General features: G+C 40.7%; 1 protein-coding gene across 9 annotated transcripts in view; it reads right to left on the bottom strand.

Moving 5' to 3' along the window:
- Positions 1-19,027, bottom strand: part of NF1 (neurofibromin 1) — a 289,146-nt gene that overhangs the window by 119,510 nt on the left and 150,609 nt on the right. For all 9 annotated transcript variants that reach the window (XM_029926741.1, XM_029926740.1, XM_029926738.1 and 6 more), the window contains 10 exons: positions 10,706-11,146; positions 10,187-10,326; positions 9,836-9,958; positions 9,293-9,376; positions 8,479-8,595; positions 7,698-7,879; positions 7,371-7,582; positions 4,682-4,843; positions 4,439-4,542; positions 565-700 (listed from right to left, as the gene is read on the bottom strand). In XM_029926741.1, coding sequence (XP_029782601.1) covers positions 565-700; positions 4,439-4,542; positions 4,682-4,843; positions 7,371-7,582; positions 7,698-7,879; positions 8,479-8,595; positions 9,293-9,376; positions 9,836-9,958; positions 10,187-10,326; positions 10,706-11,146 — 1,701 coding nt within the window. The remainder of the gene's footprint in view (positions 1-564; positions 701-4,438; positions 4,543-4,681; positions 4,844-7,370; positions 7,583-7,697; positions 7,880-8,478; positions 8,596-9,292; positions 9,377-9,835; positions 9,959-10,186; positions 10,327-10,705; positions 11,147-19,027) is intronic.

Genomic DNA, 19,027 nt, shown 5'->3' with positions numbered 1-19,027 from the left:
TCAGAAGCATGACTTGCAGTGCTAGTGCTAGAAAGACTAATAATTTGATCTGAATGATGATGCAATATGTCTTAGAAGGAGCATTCTACACAAAATAAACAGATTCATTTGTTCTAGGAAAACCTGACACAAACGTATTATATTTTAAGAAATCAAAATTTATAGACCAGGCATTTCAATAGTACAAAAAGCAAGGAGTAGACCTGCCTAACAGGCAAAAGACCCTATGAGTAATTCAGGGAAAAGATAACCCAAAAAATTCCATAATACATCTCATTTCAACCACATCTGTTATATCCAACAGCTTCTGTGCATTTTAAACTTGCTCCCAATGTGAGGAAAATTTATTATTTTTAGTACCCCCTTAAAATACTTCACACTGTCTCCTAAGTGATATTTAAGCTTTTTTTCGAAGCCAATTCCAACAAGCCTTAATGTATTACTCATCCAAATTGACTCTATATTTTCAACCACCCACTGTCAGCAGCTAAATTCCTCTTTAGTAAAGCATTCTTTTTACTTCAGTTTTGGATTAATAACAGTACTCTCTAACCTTAAGCATACCTGGTATAAACAGTGGCACACACTTCGAAGCTGAGGGGGGAATTCTGAAGAGGAACTGATGATGGCATGGAAGAACTTTTCAGTCATCTGAAGAAGGTTCCGCTGGTTTTCCTCAAGGCTCTCTGACTGTTCTAACCTACAAAGAGAGAGGGGGAGGGGAAGGGGAAGGGTAGGGAGTGGGGGAGGGGGAGGGCGAGGGGGAGGGAGAAGGTAAAATCCATGTAAAATAAATAAAAATGCTCTTTAAAAGAGCTTTCAGCCAAACTCATGGTTTGAACTTGGCTGGGATCTTGATTTGAATAAAAAATCCATAAAAAGATAATTTTGAGAATTGTGTATAAGAATTTTTATCCCTGGGGCACCTGTGTGGCTCAGTTGGTTAAGCATCCAACTTCAGTTCAAGTCATGATCTCACACCTCGTGGGTTCAAACCCCACATTGGACTCTGTGCTGACAGCACAGAGCCTAGAGGCTGCTTCGGATTCTGTGTCTCCCTCTCTCTCTTACCCTCCCCTGCTCACACTCTGTCTCTGTCTCTCAAAAATGAATAAACATTTAAAAAAATTTTTTAAGAATTCTTATCCCCTTATATTCTCACAGATTTAGTATACACTCTGCTCAGTGGCACCCTCTCCATTCTGGTATATCTGCCTGCAGACCAGGTGTATCCTGGTTTGCTCTCCACTTCCGTGGTAAAAAGCTTCCCTGTGAGGCATGTCTGTAGTTAGGCAGCTGTGCAAGTGACGAGGTAGATGAGTCTGAATCAAGGTGAAGTATCAGCAAGTCTCTTCACCCACAGGATCAAATGCCACAAACTCTATGCATTTTTATCAGAAATAAAGGTGATGCCTGATTCTTGAGTGCGTCCTTCCCAGCCTTTCTCCTTCCATTCTTTTTTTTTTTTTAATTATTATTTTTTTTAATTTTATTTATTTTTATTTTTTTACTTTATAAAGTTTCATATTTTTTTAACATATGCAATTATTTTCCATCATTTACATTACAGTAGTTGCAATGACACTCAAAACAGAAAAGCAAAGTAAAAAATCAAAACACCAACTTCTGTTTCATGTAATTAGACTTATACAGAAATTAGAAGGTTAAGTAACAACTAGTTAATCCCCTAATTTCACAGCTATCTGAAGTGGCAATTGTAATATAGCAGCTTATCTATGATACTTTCAAGATACATGATATAATTTATTACTTGCCCATAAGCTACAACACAGCCTGCTTAATACCTTTCCTTAAATTCCACCTCTATACTACAGTATGCTTGAGGTCCATGCAAAAAAGTAGCTACCTTTTATGTATCTCCTTCCATTCTTTAGGTTTTAAAACTTGGGCACGGAAGGGACTGTGTGGCTCAGTCAGTTAAGCGTCCAGCTTTACCTCAGGTCATGATCTCATGGTTTGTGAGTTCAAGCCCCATGTCGGGTTTTTTGCTGACAGCTCAGAGCCTGGAGCCTGCTTCCAATTCTCCCTCTCTCTCTCTCTCTCTCTCTCTCACTCTCTCTCTGCCCTACCCCTGCTCACACTCTGTCTCTGTCTCTCTAAAAAATGAAGAAACTTTAAAAAAATTTAAAAACAACTGGGCAGGGAAGAAGGATATTATTTATCAGGCATCTCCAACCCCAGAAAACCATGTGTCAAGCCACTTTAGAAAACATACAACATGTGCATATTGGAGCTAATGTACAGAGAACACATGAAAGAATGAAGGTGATAATGAGTTGTAGTTAGAAAACCCTGTACTTTATCTTGTAGTCAATAGAGAATAGTTAATATTCTAAGAAAGAAAGTAACAGAAAGATTTATGTTTCATAACCTGAAAAATGAAAAAGATAACGTTGGGAAGTTACAGCAAAAGTCAATGGGATCACCATCTACAATCGCACCAAGAAGAATAAAATACCTAGGAAAATAGTTAACCAAAGAGACAGAAGAACTATACACTGAAAATTATAAGACACTGATGAAAGATACTGAGACAACACAAGCTAAAGGAAAGACATGCCATGCTCATGGATTGCAAGAATTAACATGATTAAAGTGTGTATACGACCCAAAGCAATCTACAGATTCAGTGCAATCTCAGTCAAAATACCAATAGTGTTTTTCACCAAACTGGAACAAATAATTCTAAAATTTGTATGGAACCACAAAAGACTTCGGGGACAAAGCAATCTGGAGAAAGAAGAAAAAGCTAGAGGTTTCACAATTCCAGACGTCAACATATACTACAAAGCTATATTTAAAATAGTAGGATATGGCACAAAAACAGACACATAGATCAATGGCACAGAAAAATGAGCCCAGAAATAAACCCAGCCTATATGCCAATTAATCATGACAAAGGAGGCAAGAATAAAAAATGAGGAAAAGACAGTCTTTTTGATAAATAATGTTGAGAAACTGGATGTGCAAAAGAATAAAAGTGGCCCACTTTCTTATAGCACATGTAAAAATAAACTCCAAATGGATTAAACACCTAAATATGAAGCCTGAAATCATAAAACTCCTATTAGAAAATATAGGTAGTAATCTATCACCTCACACCAATCACGATGGCAAGTATCAAAAACAACAACAACAACAACAACAACAGAAATAACACACATCAGTGAGGAATCGGAGAAAAATCCTTGCGCACTGTTGGTAGGGGCAACTATTGGTGGAAAACAGTGTGGAGGTTCCTCAAAAACTTAAAAATAGGAATACCATGTGATCCAATAATTCCATTCCTTGGTATTTACCCAGAGAAAAGGAAAACACTAAATTGAAGAGATATATGCACCCCTATGTTTACTGCTGCATTATTTACAACAGCCAAGATACGGAAGCAGCTCCAGTGTCCATCGATAGATGAACAAATAAAGAAGATCCGTCACACACACATACACACACGCATGCACAGAAATATTACTCCGCCATAAAAAAAAGGAACAAAAACAAATAAACAAAAAACCCTCTCGCCATTTGCGACATGGATGGAACTAGATATTATGCTAAGTGAAAGACGTCAGACAAAGGCAAATCCTATATGACTTCACTTTTATGTGGAATCTAAAAAACAAAGGAACAATCCAACCAACCAACCACGCTCTTAATTACAGAGAACTGGTGGTTGCGAGAAGAGGGGCAGCTGAGGGGATGGTGATAAGGTGAAGGGGATTAAGAGGCATAAACTTCCAGTTATAAAATAAAGAAGTCATGGAGATAAAAATGAAAAGCACAGCATCGGGGATATGGTCGATAATGCTGTAACAACATTGTGCAAAGGCAGGTGGTGACTTATCACAATGAGCACTGAGTACTACACAGAATTGTCAAACCAAAACACTGTACATCTGAAATTAAGATGACATTGTAGGTCAACTGTACTTCAATAATACATTTTTTTCATTGATTGGGGATAAAAGTCAGTAGGATCAATATGGTATTGGCTAAATAGTGATATAGCCAATTTATCAAATATTACATGGCAGGTAAAAAGAATGAGATTAATCTTTCTATATTACACAGAAAGACTGAAGACAGAGCAAAGGTAAAATAAAATTAGGTTGCAAAACCATGTACGCAACATGTTTTCATTTATATGAAGCACTCACATTATCCCCACAGTCTCTAGAACTTGATCTGTGTACATGCAAATGCACTGAGAAAAGACAAACGACAGACTAAACTACTCACAGTCTGTCTCTAGACATGGTAGCCAAAGACACCTGTAAACCTCTTCAGAAAAATGTATTGGTATGTAGCTTTTGTAATTAGAGATTAATTTCAAGAATCAGCAGGAGAAACTCTGAGGGCCTGGTCTCATGCGGTGGCTGTGAAAAAGCGGAGAAAAGTTGCAGATGAGAGGATGACAAACCTGGTAGGATCCACTTCAAAGCTGACATGTTGCCAATCAGAGGATGTGATCACAATTCGCAATAACGGATCCAGGAGTTTTTGTAGGTAGGTAGCACCATATACCTAAGTAAATACACAAGTAGGAATTTATGATGCTTTCTTCAAATATCTCACATTAAAGATCCTGTTCTGTATGTTCTGTACATAATCAATTTGCCATGCCTTGGCACCGAAAAAGTAAAAAAGAATAAATGGTAGAAACCTTGAAACAGAAGGTCATGATTTTACTGGCTAAGCTGTTCCCTCGGAAAAGAGTCTGCATGGAGTCTGCCAATTCTACTTCCTTAGAAAACATGTTCCAGAGCAGTTGGTAGAGCAAATGGCGAGAATCAAACAGAGTCACTAGAACTCGAGCTAGTTCATCCTGAGAATGAAACAAAATTGAGTTAGTGTGAGTAATCTCATTATATCTTTAGCAGGAAATGGAAAGGTAAATCCAAAACTGTCAACCACCTGCTAACTCCAGTTAAATGAGAACTAATTAATTTCCCCCTGGGACTTATCTGTGTCCATTTGTGACATAGATGACTATTCCTTTATGCCTACAGCAGATGTGAATTTTTTTTTAAGCAACTTATTTATTTATTTATTTATTTATTTATTTATTTTAAGCAACCTCTATATCTAGTGTGGGGCTCAAACTCAACCCCAAGATCAAGAGTCACACACTCTTTCAACTGAGCCAACCAAGTGCCCCAGCAGCTGTGAATTCTAAGAATTAACAGATGAGAAGTAGACAGGCAAGCTCTATGCTGTCAGCACAGAGACCCACACAGGGCTCGAACTCACAAACGGTAAGATCATGACCTGAACTAAACTCAAGAGTTGGACACTCAACCAAATGGGCCACCCAGGCGCCCCTCTCTTCCATTTTAAAGTCAAATATCGTTATGAGAGACAATTCAGTCACAAAACATGTTTTTAGAGTACTGTGTACTAATTTTTTTCCATTCTAATCCCTCCCTTGCAAAATTCTGAAAATGTTAAGCAAAAGAATTTAAAATATACAAAAGAGAATTAAATCTTTCTTTTTAAGTTTTTAAAAGCTCTTAAGAAGTTGGCCATGTAAGAGGTCAGGGAAGACGCAGTCCAGGTGGTGGCGGCAGCGGCCGTGGCAGCAGGTGCTCTCGAAGGTGGAAAGAAGCCTGGCATCTTTAAGTCTGGCGAACAGGAAGGATAGTGGCGTGAGGGGTGCTGGGGCGGCTCCATCAGTTAAGTGTCCGACCTCGGCTCAGGTCATGATCTCACAGTCCGTGGGTTTGAGCCCCGCATCAGGTTCTGTGCTGAGCGCTCAGAGCCTGGAACCTGCTTCTGATTCTGTGTCTCCCTCTCTCTCTGTCCCTCCCCTGCTCACATTCTGTCTCTCTTTCTCTCAAAAATAAAGAAACATAAAAAATAAAACAACAAAAAGAGAGAAATGGCATGAGATGATGTCAGAGGGGAGGCAAAGCCCAGGTTAGGTGGAGTCTTATAAGCCAAAGTAAGAAGTTTAAACTTTACTAAAGCAAGAGGAATAAGATCGTACAGCTTTTTTTAAGCAGAAAAAAATCTACAGGCAATGACAGATTACCTGATTGTTATAGTTTGCACAACTGAAATAATTTTTGGTACAATATAAACTGAATAGCTTTTAAGCATGGAAAAGGATGACCCTTCTCAAATGTTAGGCATATACTGTCAAAAATAGTATGGTCTTAAGAAAATTTTTTAGGGGCGCCTGGGTGGCTCAGTTGGTTGGGCTTCTGATTTCGGCTTAGGTCACCATCTCACTGTGAGTTCGAGCCCCATGTTGGGCTCTATGCTGACAGCTCAGAGCCTGGAGCCTGCTTCAGATTCTGTGTCTCCCTCTATCTCTACCCCTCCCTTGCTCATGCTCTGTCTCTATCAAAAATAAAACAAGGGGCGCCTGGGTGGCTCAGTCGGCTGAGTGTCCGGCTTCGGCTCAGGTCATGATCTCACGATTCGTGGGTTCGAGCCCCGCATCAGGCTCTGTGCTGACAGCTAGCTCAGAGCCTGGAGCCTGCTTCAGATTCTGTGCCTCCCTCTCTCTCTGACCCTCCCCTGCTCACACTGTCTCTGTCTCTCAAAAATAAATAAAAACCACAAAAACTGAAAAAAAAAATAAAACAAAACATTAAAAAAATTTTTTAAAGAAGAAAATTTTTATTAACAGAGGCCTGGGGGTGCCTGGGTGGCTCAGTCAGTTGAGCATCCAACTCTTGATTTCAGCTCAACTCATGATCCCAGAGTTGTGGGATCAACCCCACAGTGACCTCCATGCTGAGGACAGCACCTGCTTAAGATTCTCTCTCTCCTTCTACACCTCCTCAGCTTGTGCATTTGAGTGTGCTCTCTCTCTCTCAAAAAAAATACAAACATACATAGATAAATAAGAGACCGAATAGCCATATCATGTCTTCAGTGTTTAAAACAAACATCAATTTCTAATGCAAATATAGTGCTTACAGGTTTTTAGAAAATCATACAGTGTATTAGAAAAGAAGAGTCTTTTTTTTTTTTTTTTTTTTTAGAAAACTGTACAGTGCATTATAGAAAAGTTGTGAACTGGACACACAGCCTTATGCAATAAACACTCCTGGAATGAGGGGCACCTGGGGGGCTCAGTCGGTTGAGCATCCAACTCTTGATCTCGGCTCAGGTCAGTATCTCATGGTTTGAGCCCCGCATCAGGCTCTGCCCTATCAGCAGAGCCTGCTTGGGATTCTCTGTCTCCCGTTCTCTCTCTACCCCTCCCCTGCTCATTCTCTCTCTCTCTCTCTCTCGCTCTCAAAACATACATAAAACAAAATGAGACCAGTCCTAGAATGAATACATTTGGAAGCATCTGCTATGTGCCAGGCCCCAGTTCTGCACTTCCTCTAGAAACTCACCCACTGAGAACACGGGACCACGTTGGCCAGAGCCATGGCTATTGGGAGCTCTCCCTGGTCCCCCATCATCGTCACCAACTCCACCAGCCTCTCAAACCGGTCGGCCAACACCGTTTCTGCGAGTGTGTCAAATTCTGTGCCTTGTTGGAGGATTTTTGTCAGAACTTCCATAAATGTAGCTCTCGTCTGAAGATCTTTGTGATAACCTAAGCCTGACAGGGACAGAGAGAGGCACATTTACTAACACGGGCTCTTAAAAGTGTGCTTGTCTTACAAGCCGTTTCTCTAGGTCGTCAATTTCTCTCTGAAGCTTTCATCTGATCTCACCTATGGAGTGCATGAGACCACTGTCCACATTAGCATTGAGTAAGTTGGACATCGCAAGGACCGTGCAGTGCCTCAGTGAGGCCAGCCTCCGGGACATGCCGCGTTTCCTGCCACCTGGTTGTGCATTTTCATCTTCCACTTCACTACAGTCATTCAAAAGGTTCATAAACAACGTGAAATACCTGAGAAATAAGAAGACCGACTCTTACACAGTGAAGGCCACATCAACCAGAAAGCCAACCTGATATTCTGAAATGGTCACGTGTGCATCACCCGGGCGGTCTTGGGTATCTGCTTCCCTCCAGTCCCGGGACAATGAGCCAGCGTGGGTCATCATGAAGCGCGCTGTGTTGCTCGTCAGGAGTTTATCCTGACAAAGCCAGTGCGTATGTCACAACACAGGCACCAAACAGATGCAGTTTTTCCTGGTAGATGCGGGAAACACTTTTAGTGTTTACCATATAAAATTAGTAGTCCAAACAGTTTAGACAAAGCCATTTTAAATGGCTTAATGAGGTGACCTGGGTTCTATTGCCAATAATTCAGTGATCAGATTATTTATTTTCTTTATAAACACAAACCACAGTTGCTTTCCTAAACCAGTCCTATCACAGGGAATACTGTTTTGTGCGTGGGTTATACTTGATAAGCAGCAGCCAATGGCCATAATACCCAAGTAATAAGGTCCGCTTTCTAAACACAATCATTTGCCACTTTGGTTAGATTTTGTTGTATGTGGGGCTTTGTTTTCTGCTTTGCGCTTTTGGTGACGGAAATTTACTTAAGAAACAACTGTGATTTGGCTTCCATCAGCTCCACGCCGTCTCCTTCCTCAGGCTGCAGCGGAAGGCCCGCCAGGAGTGAAACGACTGCTTCCATACTGGCCTGGTCCAAGTCTCTGAAGAAAGAAAATTCAGGGACCACGTAAGTCTTTCAGGTTCTTTCACTCGACCTTCCCCACAAATAAACACCTTACTAATAGAACTTCAGGAATTTAGGAACCACCTATTTCATTAAACTTATTAGAAGAACCTAAATAATTTGAGTTCACATGCACACCCAGAATGCAAAGACATTTCAAGTTAGGGAGAAGGTGATGGTAACTTTCATAAAACCAAGCCTCATCAAAGGAGTATATGTGAATGATTATTATGTACTTCAGTGTCCAACTATTTTCTGATGTGTGACAATAAGTATTTACCATTTGAGCAAATACAGGAAATTACTTTTTAGAAAAGATCCAAGATAATTAAGTTCCTTAAGTACTACTTTTAGTTAAATAAAAAATAAATACAATCTACAGTTTTATATATTTTCTTTTATATCAACTACTGACTATCTCTCCAAATCAGACAACACTAACTTTCCAAACATTGCTTTCTCACATTTGATTTTACTGAAAATCATTCGGTTAAAAATAGAAAAGAAGGATTTAAATAATTCAAGTGAAAAACCTTGATATCCAAAAAACACATCAAATATATTTTTAGTAGGGATGATGTAGTATCCACACCGAGTAAACCTGCGAATACTTAAAAATCATTCTGTCTCTCTCTCTCTCTCTCTCTTTTTTTTTTTTTTTTTTTTTTTTTTACCTTGTAAGACATTTTACATCATCATCCGCTGCTTGGTTTGATGTTCCCATGACCCAGTCTGTCAGATATTCTACCATCTTATTCCTATAGAATGGAAAAGAAAAGGAAAATAGCAAACAATTTTTTTAAGTCAGACATACACTTCCAGTCATATAAATATTTTTAAAAGTGCAAATATTTGCCAAATCATTCAGGCGACATGGCAGTTTCATAAAAGAGAGACCGCTATTCCAGCTCCCCACAGGCCGAGGGGCACAAACAGGCAACTTGGAGACTGATCTCCCACATGAGCCCTTAGCTAGAATATCAGTTTGGAAGCAGAATTGAATTCTTAATAATTTTAGACAAGGAAGTACTGTCATGGGCACAAAGCTTTGGGTATTTGAAAATACAGGGAGAGAAAAATAAAAAGCTAAATTGCTGCTTTTCCATTTTCTCCCCCCCTTTCCTATGACAGTCAAGTGTCTGCTGTTGTTTTTCTTTTTTTGTACTTCCTGTAACATAAGATTTACAAGACCCTACTCTGATCTTTTGAGAACTCACCTAAATTTCATCTCTTGACAAAAAGAGAGGTCGTCCCTCCTTGCCATCATTACCTCGACCAATTGACACAGCTTTGTTTTGATCTGAATTGCATGGACCATGTTCCCAAGCACTCGAACATATCTATTTAGACAGAAATATTCGGGAGGAAAATACTTATCAGATATAAACAAAAGTTTTGTAAATGCTTTAATCTCTAAGTGAAATGATGAAATGTGACTACAAAAACTGTGATCTTTTTATTTATAGGAGCACAAACCCCAATTTGAGTGCAATAAAGAACAGCAAATCATTTCACTAGTAACCACCAACAGTGATGTGTTTCCACTACATTTCAGCAGAAATACTTACCTGACTAGGTTTAACATCATTGTTTCAATGCTAGCTTGCCCCAGATGCTCAGAGCTGCCTTCAGTATGATTATCTAGTAAGTTCTTCATGATAGCTATGGTTTGCTCCACAAACTGAGTGTTGGTGTCAGTCAATAAAACCTACATAAAGAACAAAATACATTTTGGCGTCCATGCAGCGCCGACACACCCCAGATGAAACTGCATGACCTGTCACACATGTGCAAAAAACACCCCAGGGCATGTATCCACAGAGGCACACAGACACACACAGACACACATGCCGGTGTGAAGACATTCGTGACCACTGGCACAGCCACACACTAGAGTTCCTAACAACCAAACTGCTCTCTACATTAGATGATTCTTCTTCCTGCAATTTGTTGCTCATTTAGAAAAAATTGTGAGTACATGTTCATGCCAGGATTGAATTAAATAATCAAAAGGAAAAAGGCTTCTTTAACAAACAAGTCAATCTATTCACAGAAACGGGTGAAAAATAAAGCAGAGAACACTTTACCTGTCCCTGGGAGTCAAAAAACTTGCTGATGGTGCTCTTCAGTTTGTTAAATAGCATTGGATAAAGAGCAGGGCTCAACTCTAGACCCACCAGATCCTTAATGTTGGTCCGTATTTGAAGTCCCACTTTCTCATGGTTACACACCATTAAGGATAAGAGCCGATCCATGAATTTGCTCACAGGTGTATCTGCATTTCCCTCCGAGGACATCATGGAGATCATGGAACCCTTGCGCTCGCTGACTGGGCCCATGGGTGGGCTATAGGTTGCCAAGCCAGAGTTGCTCCTCTGCTGCAGGCATACTCCCCCGAGGGCACACAGGAAGCCGGTCATGTTGATCCATTCCTGTAGGGAGTCCGTGTCAGACAAATCTATGGATCCTCCTCCACTCACGTGAGACATTCGCCTCTTAACAATGGTCTTGTGAAGGCTTTCCGCAGCCTAAACACAAAAGTTTTATGGAAAACGTGAGTCCAACCTAATGGGTTGAGAGACTTGACAAATTACTTTCATCTAACATTTCTTCCGTGACAAAAAAACATTTTTTACATTTTAAAAACTCAAGTCTTCACTCCACCATTTCTAATTATATCAGGCATCTTACTGCTCAAGAGCAAATGAACCTTATGGAACTGAGGTGGCAAAACACACATGTGATACCAGACACAGAAGGTGGTTTCGGACTGCAGCTAAGAAAGGAACATACAATCAAATTATTTGCCTACATCAATCCCTGGACCTAGAGGCAACGTCTACACTGCTTCAAGAAATATAAGCATTTGGAAATTTTCTACCAAGTAATGTATGCACTTATTAGTGATGGCCCAAGTTCAAGTGCTCTGGGACCAGCTTTGCAAACATTATACTATTATTTTTTTTTTAGTGTTAATTTATTTTTGAGAGAGAGTGTGTGTGTGTGCAAACAGAGGACAGGTAGAGAAAGAGGAAGGGACTGAATCCCAATCAGGCTCCACACCATAAGCACAGAGATGGACACGGGGCTCGAACCCACAAACTGTGAGATCATCACCTGAGAGTCAAACACTTAACTGGCTGAGCCACCTAGGGGCCCACATTGTACTACTACTAACATAGATTCTGCATGGCAACGTGAGAGTAATCAAGCAAAAGAACCACTGACTAGAAAGAGAATGGAAGGAAGGGAGTGCAGGAAAACAAGAAGCCATAGAGAGTAATCAAACCCTATCAGAATCTGACTGAGGAGTCATCTTCAGAGAGTTCTGATCCTGTTAGGTCTCGGAGTACAGATGAGATAGAAAAGCTCTTGCAATATGTGGCAAAAATTTTTGAAATTCAGTTCTCCTTACATACTGCTTACAAGCTAATACTCATCCTATTACAGAGGACCTATCAACCCAAGAAAGCAACACCTTAGGGGCATCCTGTGATATGAATGATACAGAAGTACCACTGCATTTGCTTCATTATGTATGTCTGTTTTGTGAGAGCAATGACCTTTCTCTCATGAAGGATTGCTTTAAATAAGGAACTCCAGAAACTACCATTTCTCATGACACATGCATGTATTAGAGCTGTAGCTAATAGACTATGACTACTAACTATTTCTGCTGTCGTGCAGCACATTATCCCTTTTAGGACCAATGTCATAGGGATTTGTGCAAATTCTCTGAACAAGAGTAGAGACAGAGTGCAGCTGGCAACATGGTGACTTAACGTGTAGCACGGTGAAAGGGCACTGGCTACAGCTCTCTTTTTTTCTAATGTTTATTTATTTTTGAGGGAGAGGGAGAGCGAGCACGAGTGGGGGAAGGGCAGAGACAGAGGGAGACACAGAATCTGAAGCAGGCTCCAGGCTCTGAGCTGTCAGCACAGAGCCCCAAACCCACGAACCGTGAGATCATGACCTGAGCTGAAGTTGGACGCTTAACCAACTGAGCTACCCAGGCGCCCCTAGAATTCTCTGCTTTGACAGAGAAAGCCTGGATCTTGCATGTATTTTTTGTCACCTACTTTGTGAGATCGGCTAGACTAAGTCTGATAATGAATCAATATCACATCTTGATTGATTTGTGCCATAAAGAATCATTGGTATCAGACACAGAAATGACCCCTGCAAAGGAACTGGCAAACCGGCTTATAAGCAACGAGTGGTAGAGCATAGATCTGGACTGAGATGATCACACACAGCGCCAAGAGCTTCTGAATCTGTTAGCGGCAGAAGGGCGACCGAGTATGAGCACTCAGCGTATTCACTGCACGTAGGCTGCAGGAGTGCTGAAACGTTGTCATCGGTACACACATCACTTCTTTCCTTTCTTTATCAAGAATTTGGATCCAGTACCGCATAGACATCTCTTTTATCCAGTCTCACCCCTTGAGCCAAGAGTTCGTGCTGAACTACCACTGTACTTGGCATCAACATTAATTAAAGCATTGTTTAATTTAAAAAAAAAAGAGCATTATGGAATAAAGCACTAAGCTCAAGTTTCTAAACAGAGTTCTTCTGTATCTTTATTAAATACCAAATTAAATAAGAGGAAAAAGAGTTCAGAAGAGCAGCTCTATCACCTTGGTCCCATGCATCTAGTTCTTAGAGTACTGGTAATAGTGATACTCATCAGAGTGGAGGCAGTGACCTTGAAATGGACGAACAATCTATCAGTAGACCCAAGCATGTGCAGCAGCAACTTTCAGACACAAAGGAATCTGTACAGGGAGGTTCTGACGAAATTGCCAACAGTGGTGAAGAAGAAAACAGTGGTCCTAGGAGCAGCAAGGGCCTAGTGATGGATCTAGCAATGAGATGAATTCTCGCCCTGCGAGCCAGTCAGCCGGGAGCCCTAGTCACAGTCAGAAGACACTGCACATCTGAAACCCCTTAAAGAAGATGATGAAGATGACAGTCATGGTCATAATCCTCCTAAAATCAGGTGTGGTACAGATCTTCAGAATAGAGAACTAGAAAATCAAGCAGGCATTTGCTCAGGGGATTCCCACAGCCCATCAGAAAGGAATAGGACAAGCAATGGAATAGGAAAGGACCTAATTTTTAACACCAAGTAATGCCATCAGTAGATGATCAAATACAAATGTCAGATGCCTGTTCACACTCTCAAGATCCAGAGCATGACATTTCAGGGGAAATAAACACTGTTCACCTAGCACAAGCATCCCAAGAATCTTATATTGCACACACTGAGGACTTTCTTGGGGAGGCTACTGGCAATGGAGCATTTAACTGTCCACAATTTATTGGTCCACAGCACCACCACCGCCACCATTATTACCACCGCGACAGGCATATTGTTGATGATACGCTAAGTGCAGCTGATGGCAGTTTCAGTAGCCTCAAGATCAGTGCAAAATCAGAATGTGGCTGACTGTGATGAAGTGTCTGGGTGTGAAGAGCAGCTAGTTCCGGTTAATTCACATGCAGAGCTAACATCTCTCTAACATCTTCCCATTTTAGTATCTATTTACCATTAGCCACTAACTCAAGGACCTGCAGTTCATAAACATCAATTCAACAAATGCTCTAGCAGGCATTAATTTGGGTAATGTTTGCTTGGAAGGACTTTACTGTGGCATACACTTCAAGATAGGATTCAATTAATCTTTCTGAAGGATTAATACACGAAGCAGAGAAACTTCTCTGTTCCTTAATATGTTGGTTTGAGAGATTCAAATGACAGTCACTGAAGGCTGCCTTGAAAATTTAGGCAAGATCTTGCAAAGAGGAATTTTTTAAATGATAGTCAAAGCTCATTCTGCATGTTCTTACTGACTAGGTATGGTGAATTCATTACACTTAATGTACCATTATCAACCTGTGTTTTAGTAACTGAAGTTTTTACAACAGGCTTAAAGACTGTTCTCTCACAGAGTTCATAGTTTATCACTCAGCCTTGTTTTTCACAGCACTTTTTGGCAGTCTTGGTTAGACTCCCTCCAACGGAAACAATAATACTTATTCCCTTCTTGCCTCGGGAGACATTATAGTGATTATTCTGCTTTCAAGTTAGTTACATGTTCTTGAACTATATCATATGATATATAACTATGAACTATATCATATGATATATATATATGTGTATGTATATATATATATATACACATATATATATATAAGCTAAATAAGTGAGGTTAAACTTAAGCTGAAATACAAACATCTTGATAGTGGGACTGTTCTCTCTGGGTGGATCTTTTTTGTCTTAACTTCTGCAGCACGTAAAGAATTGGGTTAGTGTTTTTTCTCCAGTTTGAATTCTAATGTTTATTTAATGGGGTTCAAATGATTACCACAAGTTTCTTGCATTTCAGTTCTGTTCCACTAGTATAATTTCAGGTTTCCCTTGACAATGTTCCATTCTCTGGCATACTGTATTCAGTTTTTAATTGAATATACTATGTTAATATAACATTTGCAGCTGGGGCCTCTGGTGGCTTCTTGGTTAAGTGTCCAACTCTTGATTTTGGCTCAGGTCATGATCCCACGGTTTGTGAGATTGACAGCATGGAAACTGCTTGGGACTCCCTCTCCTCTCTCTCTCTCTGTCCCAACCCTGCTCTCATGAACATACCTGCCCTCACTTGCTCTCTCTCAAAATAAATAAACAACAACAAAAACAACAAATTTTTATATATACATGTTTTCAGCTTACCTCTGCCAAGGCTTGATATAACTAACTAATTTTATTGAATATTTACGTACCTAATTGAATTAGAAAAAATATATGCAATATTTTATTTTCTGCTTTTGGTCTTTACAGAGCTCTAATTTGACAATCACAGAAAAATTGTTCATGCAACTGTAAGAAACCACTCTGTTAGTGAATCAATTTGGCATATATTCTTTTTTTTTAATGTTTATTTATTTTGAGAGAGAGGAGAGAGTACAAGCAGGGAAGGGGCAGAGAGTGAGAAGAGAGAATCCCAAGTAGGTTCCACACTGTCAGTGCAGAGTCCCATACAGGGCTCGATCCCAAGAACCATGCATGCCCTGAGCTGAAATCAAGAGGTGGACACTTAACCAACTGAACCACCCAGGTGCTCCATGCATAAACTCTTTAAAAGGAACGCTTTTATTTAAATTACAATTCAAGTTTTTATTTAAATTCCAATTCGTTAACATATGATGTAGCATTAGTTCCCATAAAAGGAATGCTTTTAATGGCTGGCTCATTTACATCATTTCCAGAGGGGTAATAGCAGTTAATTTTAAAATGTTAATTGTCTTGGGTCGCCTGGGTGGCTCAGTCAGTTAAGAGTCCAACTCTTGATTTCAGCTCAGGTCATGATCTCATGGTTTGTGGTTCAAGCCCTGAATCAGGCTCTGTGATGACAGTGTGAAGACTGCTTCGGATCTTCTGTCTTCCTCTCTTTCTGCCCCTCCCCTGTGCACGCACTCTCCCTCAAAAACAGTTTTTTAAAACGTTAATTGTCTTTCAAAAGCCTGTGTGAAAACACCAGTTTTTTAAGTATTTGTTGTATCACTTTATGGCCTCCAGAGGTGTGTCTGCATAGCCTGTCACCCAGTAATGCCGGTTTGCAGAAATACACCCAGACTGTTACCAAAGACACATTCAAGAATGTTAAAAGCAGAGCCAAGATGGCGGAGAGGAAGGGAGCTCTGTACACTCCGTCTGCCCCATTTATCGAACTGAGAAGGACATTACTCCCATCTGCAAGAGCGGAAGGAAAAATATGGCATCCAGAAAGAAGACAACCTCAAAGATACCTGAGTGAGTGAGTACGAACTGGGGAGATTGGAAAACAGGCCAGCCTGAGATGGGCAGGGGAGGTGGGAGCCCCAAGCCAAAACGGGGCAAGCGCGTGGAGCCCGAGAGACAAAGGGAAGAGTCAGAGAAACTGAACATGCTCATAATAATGTCTCTGGGGAAGAGATAAAGAACGTATAACTGCGCTTGGAGAGAGAAACTCTCACTCCATATATAACTGCTGGGCAGCCCAAATCCCGAACCCAGGTGGCACAAGGGAAAGAACAGCTTCCAGCCCTGTGCCATCTTGGCAGGGAGTCAGCGGCCGCAGTGGCGCCAGGTCGCTCACTTTGACCTCGGTTTTGGGAGTGGGAGCACGCACCTCATTTCCATGGCGCATCTCGCCCCCAGCACTGGCCACGCAAATCCCAAATCCTGGGTGCCAACAGGGAAGAAACAGCCCCCACCCCTACGCGATCCTGGCAGGGAGTTGGCGGCGGTGGAGGCCTGGGCATGCGCTCAGGCTGCAGGAGCACCCAGTTCATTTCCGGCAGCGCCCGGCGCCTCGGGCAGCAAAAGCACCAATCCCAGTTGGCGCCAAGAGAAACTCATCCCTCCCCCCAACGGAACACCTCACCTCAGGCAGGGGCAGCGGAAATCCCTGCCTGAGCCAAGACAAACTGATCCCTCCCCCTAAGAAGCCAGCCACCAACGCAAGTACATCTCATCTGTGGTAGCATAAAAGTACATGGACTAGAACTTTGAACCGAGGCAGGCCTGGAAAATACAACTTGGCTCAACTGCGGCACAAAAAGACTGGACTCATTAGAGTGGCCTACAGTGCGTAGTTCCAGCGGAGCTTGATGTGCCGCCATTCTACTCTCTGCAGACACCAAGGCGGAGCCTCTGAGAGCAGCCCTACCACACCAAAACACGCCTATCCACGAGGGGGAGCTGCTGCTTTTTTTTTCTTTTTCTTTTTTTCTTTATTTTTTATTTCTCCTTTTCTTTTTTTGTACTTATTTTTTATTATTACTACCTTTTTTACTTAAATGTAAAAAAATTTTTACTCCTTATTTTCCTTTCTCCTTTCTCCCTCTTTTTACCTTCTTGCAATCCAGATATATTCTCCTGTATCTCATCCTTACTTCTCCCCTCAACCGGTCATACACTTTTAGACTGTGCATTGTCCTTTGTTGTCTCTGACCCCCTTTATTTTTTTTTCTTCTCTTCTTTTCATCTCTTTCCTCTCCATTTTCTTTCTTTTCTTTCCCCCTTTAAATGTGTTTGTTTGTTTGATTTGTCTGTGCATTTGTGTGCTTCTGTTCCCTCTGTGTTTGTCTGTCTGTTTTCCTTCTTAGGGTTACACCAAGAAACAAGCCAAAGTGTGCATGACAGCGAGTCCCAAATATTGCTGAGTAGGGAAATAAAATATTCAAAGGCACAACAAGAGAAACTGAGAGACACCATTAAAAGAATATTTCCTGAAATGACAGGCCCTGGACAGTCAATTAGCCTTCTTTAACAGAGCAATATTAACATATGCACAGCACACAACGAGATTTTTAAAGCTGACAAGAGACAGAAAACTAGCAAAAATGACAAAATGAAGGAACTCTCCCCTGATGAACCTCCAGGAAGAAGTCACAGCCACAGAACTGCTCAAGGCAGATCTAGACAACATACCAGATCAAGAATTTATTTTGCTTTTCAGATCAAGAATTTAAAAAACTTGTCATAAAATTAATCGCTGGGGTTGAAAAAAAGCATCAAAGAATCAACTGAGACAATGACTAGGCACTTTGAAAATAGGTGTGATGAGTTTAAAAAGGCTATAAATGAGGTGAATAACAAAATGGAGACAGCCACCTCAAGGATTGATGAGGCAGAGAGAAGAATAGGTGAAATAGAAGATATAGTTATAGCAAAAGAGAAAGATGAAAAAAAAGAGAGAAATTAATCCAGGAGCAGGAAAGGAGTATTCGAGACCTGAGTGATACAATCAAATGGAACAACATCCATATCATGGGAATTCCAGAAGAGGAAGACAGAGAGAAAGGTCCTGAAGAGATACTAGACCAAATTATAACTGAGAATTTCCCAAATCTGGGAAAAGAAATAGACATTCAAATTCAAGAGGCACAAAGAACCCCCTTAAGACATAATTTGAACCAACCTTCAGCACGACATATCATAGTGAAACTTGCAAAATATAAAGATAAAGAGAGAATTCTGGAAGCAGCTAGGGAGAAAAGGGCCCTCACATACAAAGGGAAACCTATCAGAGTGGTTACAGACCTATCTAATGAAACTTGGCAGGCCAGGAAGGAATGGCAGGAAATCTTCAATGTAATGAACAGAAAAAACATGCAGCCAAGAATCCTTTATCCAGCAAGACTGTCATTCAAAATAGGAGAGATAAAGGTGTTCCCAAATAAACAAAAATTGAGAGACTTCATAACCACCAAACCAGCCCTATAAGAAATCCAGAGAGGGACTCTATGAGGGAAATGTTGCAAAGAATACAAGGTGCCAGAGACACCACTATAAACATGAATTCTAGGGAGAACACAATGACTCTAAACCCACATTTTTCAATAATAACACTGAATGTAAATGAACT

Source organism: Suricata suricatta, chromosome 17 (genome assembly GCF_006229205.1).
Source record: "Suricata suricatta isolate VVHF042 chromosome 17, meerkat_22Aug2017_6uvM2_HiC, whole genome shotgun sequence".
Classification (NCBI taxonomy): domain Eukaryota; kingdom Metazoa; phylum Chordata; class Mammalia; order Carnivora; family Herpestidae; genus Suricata; species Suricata suricatta.
The sequence above is the reverse complement of the archived record's forward strand: the minus strand, read 5'-3'. Positions and strand labels throughout refer to the sequence as shown.